The 8,873-nt window shown below is 39.2% G+C and overlaps 1 protein-coding gene across 1 annotated transcript in view; it reads left to right on the top strand.

Moving 5' to 3' along the window:
• Positions 1-8,571, top strand: part of LOC103745494 (olfactory receptor 7G2-like) — a 13,604-nt gene extending 5,033 nt beyond the window's left edge. Inside the window, exon 2 of the mRNA XM_008847419.1 lies at positions 7,431-8,571. Coding sequence (XP_008845641.1) covers positions 7,444-8,382 — 939 coding nt within the window. The 5' untranslated portion in view covers positions 7,431-7,443 and the 3' untranslated portion in view covers positions 8,383-8,571. The remainder of the gene's footprint in view (positions 1-7,430) is intronic.
• The last annotated feature ends 302 nt before the right edge of the window (positions 8,572-8,873 follow it).

Here is an 8,873-nt window from a genome sequence, read left to right as displayed (position 1 = left end):
CCAACTAACAGACTAAATGTCCTGTTTCTTTGTACCCTAAATCTTTGTGTGTGACTGCCATATCCCACGTGGCTGCTAGTTCCTTGGGATGTATAAAAACCATCTAAATTCTAAAATAAATCATCCTGTTGGGAAGACACAGGTCCCAGAGTTTGACTCTGTCACCGATCAGACCCTCTGCCCTGAAGCCAGCAGGTCCCCCACTAAGCAAAGCAAACCTGAGTCCCTACACCAGAGATATAAGGAATTTTCTACATGCACAATTAAAAAATGTAACCCAAGCTATAAATTTAACTCAAGGAAAGAAATTATATGACCATTCTAATAGATGTAGAAAAGATATGTGATAAATTTTAGCATGTTTTCATAACAGCATTCCTGGAAAATTAGAATGAGTTAGAACATTCCTCAAAATAATAAAGATTGGGTACAATAAAATGGCCCATATCATAGTAAATGAAGAAATCTTAAATTTATGTTTATCAAAAATCAAGAATGAGACGAGGATTCCCTCTATTGCCTTCCTTCACCAATATAATATTTTTTAGCCATTTCCCTGTCTTCAGCCACAAGTCATTACCATCTAGTTCTGACATGCAACACATAGCAGTATAAATAATTTTGTTTTGGGGACTTGGGGACTCAGTTCCCAGTAATTCATAGGATGATAACCTACCCATGGTACTAGGATTTTTATTCAGTAACTATACATCTCATGCAAGTGTTCTTTCCCACTTACACACATCATTTAACCTCCTCCATTTCTCTTTATTTTTTTGCTCAAATGCTTCTAGGAATCTGTAAGACAATAAAGAGCTAGCATTATATAAAGAAGACTTTTATAGTGTTTTACCTATCATCTGTCTATCATCTATCTATCTATCTATCTATCATCTGTCTGTCTATCTGTCTATCATCTATCTATCTATCATCTACCTATCATCATCTATCCATCCATCTATCATGTATCTATCTAATCTACCATCTTTTATTAATTAATTATCGTGTGTGTTTATGTGTGTCATCCTGCATGCGTCTTTCACACTAAATGTGGGGAGATCAAAGGAACATTTTTAGAAGTCAGTTCTCTCCATCCACCATATGTGTCCTAAGGATTCAGTACATTACATTGGCAACAAGTTCTTTTACCTGATAAACCATCTCACTGGTCTATAAAGAAACCTTCAGTAGAATGGGCAGGATCTCTGAAGGTACTCTGCTGTCTGCTTCAAGCCAGTATCCATTGTACTTATATAGATAGAGATACTTAAAATGAAATGCTGCCAGGCTCCAATATAAAAAAATACCACAACATTATTTTTTATTTTTTAATATTTGTGTTGCACTTTGTGCATTGTATATAATAGTTTCAATCAAACTTAGACTCCCTCCCCTATACATGGTGCCATAGAAACCCACCCACCATATTTCATGCATTGCATCATAAATGCTAAATTATATCTGGTTAAGAATTTGTAACCAGATGTACTTGGGTCTCAGTTCATCATCTGGAGTCTTGTCAGCCTCTCTAGAGATCTTAAAGAAGATCTACTCTCCCTCACCCAGCAGTGATCAGCTGCCTATGATGTCTAGACCAGGGTTGGGACTTGCTTTCCATTTCCCTCATTCTATGCTGGGTTTTCACTGATTTAGTCAGCACTGATCATGTACATGCTTTATCCTTTGCTGCAAGTTCATATGAGCAAGATTCCAGAGGGCTGAAAGCCTCTTTGTCCTGATGTTCACGTACCAACCATGCTCTTACAAAATTTCCAACCCCTCTCCTATAATGGTCCCTGAGCCATGGGTATATGAGGTTTAATATGAGTCCTATTCAGGGACATGCATTCCATGGTCTCTTATTTTCTGAAACCTAGGGAGTTGTGGCCTTCTGTGTGAATTGCACTCTGTTCCATAGGGTAGCTTCTCTGGTGAGAGTTGAAGAATGTATTAGTATTCTCTCTAGGCCCTGTTCTACTATGTATCATGAGCCTTAGGAGTAGAGGCTCCACTGTAGATGTGTGAATTAGGGCTGGGACTCTCTCAGATATATATTCTCTATGTGTGGACAACAGTGGAACTCTGTAATATTCCCCATATGTTGCAAAGAGAAGCTTCTTTGATTAGTGGTGTATGGTACACTTGTCTGCAAATATAAGGATCCATATTTAGCACACTGTAAGAAATATTATTTGTCTAGAGATATGACAGAGATAAGGTTTTCTCTAGGACCTATGTCCTCTTCAGTTCTAGTTTGTTTCTCCATTGCTGTGACAAAATACTCTGACCAATACCAACTACAGGATGAAAGGGTTTATTTTATCTTACATTTCCTGGGTCACAGGTCATCAAAGTAGAACACAAGGCAGGAACCTGGAGGCAGGAACTGGAGCACAGGCCATGGAGGAATGCTGCTTGCTGGTTTGCTCCCCTGGCCCCTGCTCAGCTTGCTTTCTTATGCAACAGTGGCCTACCTGCCACCTCCCACAGAGGGCTAGGCCCTCCCATATAACTCAACAATCAAGAAGTTGCCCTACAGACATGGCCACAGGCCAGTACAATGGAGGCAATTCCCCAATTGAGGCTCCCTCAACCCACGTGACACTAAAGCTGTCCAGCACAATTGACCCCTTGTCACCCTGACACACAAACACACACTATTAAACCACAACCTTTCCAATTCTTGTCCCCAAGATATGATGTTAATATTACAACATAACACACTACAACCTTAAAAGCCCCACAGCCCTTAAAACATCCAAGAAATTAAAAGTCCATAGTCTCTTTTACAAGTCTCTTAACTGTGGGTGGGCTTCTGTAAAATCCAAAAGAAGTACTGTCTTATTTCAAAGGGAAGAATTGGGCACACCTACGCAAAACCAAAGTCCAGCAAAGCAACTCAAGGCTGGACATTTGGGATTCACTCATGATCTTCTGGGCTCCAAAGGGTTCTAGCAGCTCCACTTTTCTGACTCTGCCATCCACAGCACACACAGATCATTTCGCAGACCTAGGCCAGCTCCATTCCTTACCTACTTCTGTCTTTGGTGGTCGTCCCATGCTCCTGATCTCAAAAAAAGCTGGGATCGCCACTGAAACTGAGGCTATGCCTTCACCAATGGCCCCTTCTTGTCTCTTAGGGCACAAAGCCTCAGATTCTTTCCATGACCCCTAATTGGAAAAGAAGAGGTCAAATTGTCACTATTTGCAGACAATATGATTTTATATAAGAGATTCACAAAATTCCACCAGAAAATTACAAGAAATGATTAATACTTTCAGTAAAGTGGGTTTTTAAAAATAGGGTCTCACTATGTAGGCCTGACAATGCCCACTCCTGGGAGTGGAACACGTATCTGGTACTGTAGACCAGGTCAATCTCCTGTGGCAGGGGAGATTATAGGCTCCAGTGGGGAAGCCACTGCAATTGTCTTGCTAGATGGATGTGATACACCTGCTAAAGTACCATCCAAGCATTTGTGTTTCTGTCCAGAGGCTGTTTTTATAGCAGTCACTGTTTAGATGTTCTTGTTTCTTGCTGGTTCTGTTTTCATAGTAGATAGAATCCCACTGAAATGGGCCAACAGCCTGTGAAAAACAGATGATGCAGAGACCCAAAAATTCAGTACCTTGCTACAATGGGAGGAAGATCATCCCACACCTGTCACTCCCTCCAAGTTCTGCTCAGGGATTTTTGTGGAAGAGGTTGGTGGAAACACTGTAAGAGCTGGAAGAAAAGGTGGCGTGTTACCTGGAGGTGTCCTCCTACCACCTATGCTGGCAAGCTATAGTCACACCTTCTTCCCAGACTCGTCAAGGAGTCGAGGTAGGAGTCAGTTACCCCTCTTATCGAATTGGTCAACCTGCATGAGATAGAGGGGCTAAGGATATATAAGCTGAGAACTCCATGAGGGACCTCTCAGGAAGGCACCATTGTGAAGTCACAGGATCTATATTTGAGTGTGGTCTTTCTAGTACAGTCATAAATGGGGAGTGCACCCACTCTTCTGTAAGTAAACCCCCACCCTATGCTCTGTTAGCAAGTCCAATAAACTCATTAGGATTTTCAAAAAAAATGATGAAAACTCATGCATCCCTCAACTCTCACCAGTGAAGTCTCCCTATACAACAGAGTGCAATGTACACAGTACGCTGCAACTGCTCAACATTTAAAGATATGAGACTGCAGTGTGTGTATCCCTTGATGGAACTCTCTACCCTTGGCTCAGGGACCATTGTGGAAGATGGGGTGGGAAGATTTTAAGAGCCAGGGTTGGTCCATGAGCATAGAGATGCAGATGCACATATGAACTTATGGCAGTGGTGGCACTGAGCACAGGACCCATGCCAGCTCAATCAGACGAGGACCCAGAAAGGAGTGAGGGAAGTGTGTGGCAGGTAGGGAATTATTGGAGAGGATCACTACTAGGTGAGGGAGAGTAGGCCAGACCAACCATCTCTAGATAGGCAGATTAGACTCCAGTGGATGACTTTTTGCTGAAGGACATTTGGGTAAAAATGCTTGGCTGGATACAACTTAACATGTATAGCAGAATGCATTAAGGTCTGGTGGGGGTTGGGGGTGGGGGGCATGAAGGGGGGATGGGGTCTGAATTTGACTAAAACTGTTGTATGAAATGTACAAAAGCTCAATAAAAATAAAAAATAAGACATATCTAAACATATATTAAAATCTTTACATTTTATTTATGAGTATATGTGTATCTCTATATCAGCAAATGTAGACACCTGAAGAGGATGTTGGATCCCCTGGAGCTGGAGATATAGGTGGTTGTGAGCACCCTGACTTCAGTTTTGAGAGCTAAGTTCAAGTCCTTTGCAAGAATAGCAAGGATTCTTAATCACTAAGCCATCCCTTCAGCCTGGAAACTTTTAAAAATTAAATTTAAAAATCATATATGCTGTCAAAATTTGACACATCACTCTTAGGATAGTACTGAGAAAAGACTGATATTTAGCAAAATAAGATGTGTTGAAGCATTCAGGACACATTTATTTGTTGTGACCAAAAGTTTCAGTGGATTTAAGAATGTGGCTTGCATTTGACTTATCTGTGTGAGCCAAAGAAAAGTTGTTCCATGACTAAGGCTCGCTCCTTAAGGATATATTCTGCCATGTAATCACATGAGAGCAAAGAGAACATTAATTAATTAGTACTTTTTGAAATCAAAGACCCATGGGCCACTAACACTGAAGATAGACAATTAATAATCATCACCTAACAAGCCTTGCCCAGATAAGTACGTATGACACCCAAGGCTGGCCTCAAGAACCATCATTTTGACATAGGAGGCAAGTGTTTTCCTGAATTTCTGTGTTCACTGAAAGCACAGCTTCCATTTTTTTCCTTCCTATACCCGGAAGAGCTAAATGATGAATCTCAGTGTGATTTCTCATGTAATCTGAAGGTTCCTGTTTATATTGTGACACTAGCCACAGATGTTTTACATTAAACCACTTTGGGCAGCCTTGACAACAGGACATCAAGAGGATGAGTTAAGTTACTTGTGAGGTGTCTGTTTCTTTGCTGAACATCTTTACACATTGGCTTCTATTAAGCATCTTGGTCTGAGCAGATTTCACCCTTCTAATAGCTTACACTGGCCATAAAGACAATGACTATTTTCTGTTCTGAAGAGAAATCTCCTTTCATGTTTTAGAATATTTTATAACTCTTGTCATTTTCTATAATTTATTTGACAAAGATATACTGTTCATCAGTTCATAGTCATCTTAGTCTCATGCCCTCCTTGTTATATAATATCCTATTTGGGAGGAGATATTTAGCTGATCCCATTTCCTTTTGTCTCTATTGTGTGACATATTGGAGGAAATCAATGGTGATAGCAAGATTCTCTTGGCTAATTTCTTCTGCATTAATCTATGAACTATTTAAAATGTACAACATAGCATAGTGCAATAAAATAAATACATAGATAACATTTTTAGTGTAAGGAATGTTAATATTTTGCTATCTAATCCTGTGTTAAAATGACATGACTTGTGTCTTATGTTCTCTCTCTCTCTCTCTCTCTCTCTCTCTCTCTCTCTCTCTCTTTCCCTCCCTATCTGTATGTGTGTGCAAAAATTGAATCATGGTGTAGATGGAGTCAAAGTACAACTTGTGATGGTCAGTTCTCTTCTTCTACTACATTGGTCCTGGGGATCAAATTAAGGTCATTAAGCCTGGTATCAAAAGTCTTTACCTGCTGAGTCATTTCTCTAGTCCTGTTATTTATATTGCAGTACAGAGTCTTTTATATAATTGTCATGACCCTGTTATTTAAGCTGTATTATATATTACACATTTTATGAATGATGTTTTACATTTGTGAATATTCATTTATTGCACAAAGATTAAATAAATTGTGATGGAGCAAGGCATTGCAGTTATAAGGAAGAAACCATGGAAAATGTATTAAGAATAAGAAGTGATAAAACATTAAATCATTATAATATGACATTTATAGTAAATAATGCTTTAAATTCAAAGCAAGAGTATGGTTTAAACATAAACATTAAATATATTGAAATCTCAGGAGACATTTAGCACAGAGCCTTCCTTTGGGAAGGGGAAATGCATAATTTTTATATGATTGAAGATACAATGCCCAATGCTTATTTATCAATATTTATGATGCAAATGTGGTTATATGTTTTAATTTTATATTTAATAGTAGATGTCCAAATCTTTTTTTCCATTATGATTTTTCAATATGTCACATTTTAAAATACATTAGCATTTCATATGGTACTTTAATGATTAAATTTTGTTATGCTCTAGACTTTCTGTAACAAATTATTTTTCTCTCAGTGGTTTGGAAATTCTTGTATTTAACTCTAAGCTAGATTTATTTTATTGCTGGTTAGTTTATTACATGGATACGAGGAACAGTAATAATCATCTTTATTGAGTTGTTTGCTTTTATAGCTTTTCTAGAACAAGATTCTGAGTAAGAATTTTAGTGCATGAGTTCTCATATAAAATGTTCATAAGAAGATAACATGGTCCAGAAAAAGAAGCAAAACATTAGGGACACAAATCAGATTCTGTAGATGGTATTATATAAAACATATATATACACGTATATTATATATATGGATATGTTTGTGTGTGTGTACATTAAATTGGGGGAGCAGTGGAAGAAACAAATAGGGGAGGAGATCTAAATACTATTAAATATATTGTATCAAAATCGCAATAAATTCAATAAAATACAAAATTTATAAAGAGGCAAAATTGGTGATAGGAACAAAAGTTGGAAAGGGATGGAGAGAAATAGGAAGGGAGGGAAGGAGATAAGGAGAGAGAGAGTAAAATAACATTTACTTCACAAAGTAGATGTGATTTTTTTTTCAAAAATGTGGTATGCCCTTACCTGTCTGATTATCTGTATTTCTCCCATCAGCCTCCTAAACAACATGGAGTCCACAAACCAAACAGGTGCAATAGAATTCCTGCTCTTGGGTCTTTCAGATGACCCAGAACTGCAGCCCCTCCTCTTTGGACAGTTCCTGTTCATGTATTTGGTCACAGTTCTTGGCAACTTTCTTATCATCCTGGCCATCAAGTCAGATACTCATCTTCACACACCCATGTACTTCTTTCTCTCCAACCTGTCCTTGGCTGACATCTGTATAAGCTCAACCACTATCCCAAAGATGCTGGTGAACATCCAAACACGGGATCAAAGGATAACGTACACAGGTTGCCTCACTCAGGCTTGCTTTGTCCTGCTTTTTGCTGGTGTAGAAAATTGTCTCCTTGCAGCAATGGCCTATGACCGCTATGTGGCCATTTGTCACCCCCTGAGGTATAGAGTCATCATGAATTCCCACTTATGTGTTTTGCTCATTCTATTCTCCCTGCTGATTAGCATCCTTAATGCACTACTACTGAGTCTGATGGTGCTACAGCTGTCCTTCTGCACAAATGTGAAAATCCCTCACTTCTTCTGTGAACTTGCTCAGGTTATCAAGCTTGCATGTTCTGATACCCACATCAATAACATACTAATATATATTGCAGCTTTCATATTTGGTGGTATTCCTTTCTTTGGAATTATTCTGTCTTATATTGAAATTGTGTCCTCTGTTTTGAAAATACCATCAGTGCAAGGAAGGTATAAAGTCTTTTCCACCTGTGGGTCTCACCTGTCAGTTGTTTCCTTGTTCTATGGGACAGGTTTAGGGGTATACATCAGTTCTTCAGTGACTGATTCTCCCAGGAAGACAGCAGTGGCTTCAGTGATGTATTCTCTAGTCACTCAGATGCTGAACCCACTTATCTATAGCCTTCGGAACAGGCATATGAAAGATGCCTTGTGGAAACTTGCTGGTAAGGTGGCTTGTCATCTATAATGTGAAACATTTTGATATGCATATTTTGTATTATCTTTGAGACAGGGTCTCCCTGTAGCCCCATCTGACATGGAACTAGCAAAATTGACCAGGTTACCATTGAACTGACTGCCTCTGCCTCCCAGCACTCAATGGATATTGATCTCTTTTGTAAAGTTAAGTCACAGTGCCAGGATTCACAGGGCTCCACAAAGCCTGACATTTTCTTTACCAATCATGTTTGTGTAGACATGTAATCCCTCTACAACAAATTGGTTTTGTCACGTGTGTTTTGTGTGTGTGTGTGTGTGTGTTCGTGTGTGTGTGCATGCCCGCGCAGGCACACGTGGTTATCTTATGTAGTTAACTTTCATTATCATCACTGCAGATTGGCAGTGCATTGGAACAAGGAGCAAGGCTTTAGCCAGATTCTGTCTGACATAGAGTTTCCTAGGGCTGGTTCTCCTTAGGGTCTCTTGTTGGCTGCAGAAGTACAGGTGACAGGCTCAGAC

This window comes from Nannospalax galili, unplaced genomic scaffold (genome assembly GCF_000622305.1).
Source record: "Nannospalax galili isolate Female #2095 unplaced genomic scaffold, S.galili_v1.0 scaffold544, whole genome shotgun sequence".
Taxonomy (NCBI): domain Eukaryota; kingdom Metazoa; phylum Chordata; class Mammalia; order Rodentia; family Spalacidae; genus Nannospalax; species Nannospalax galili.
This window is presented reverse-complemented; position numbering and strand designations above follow the sequence as displayed.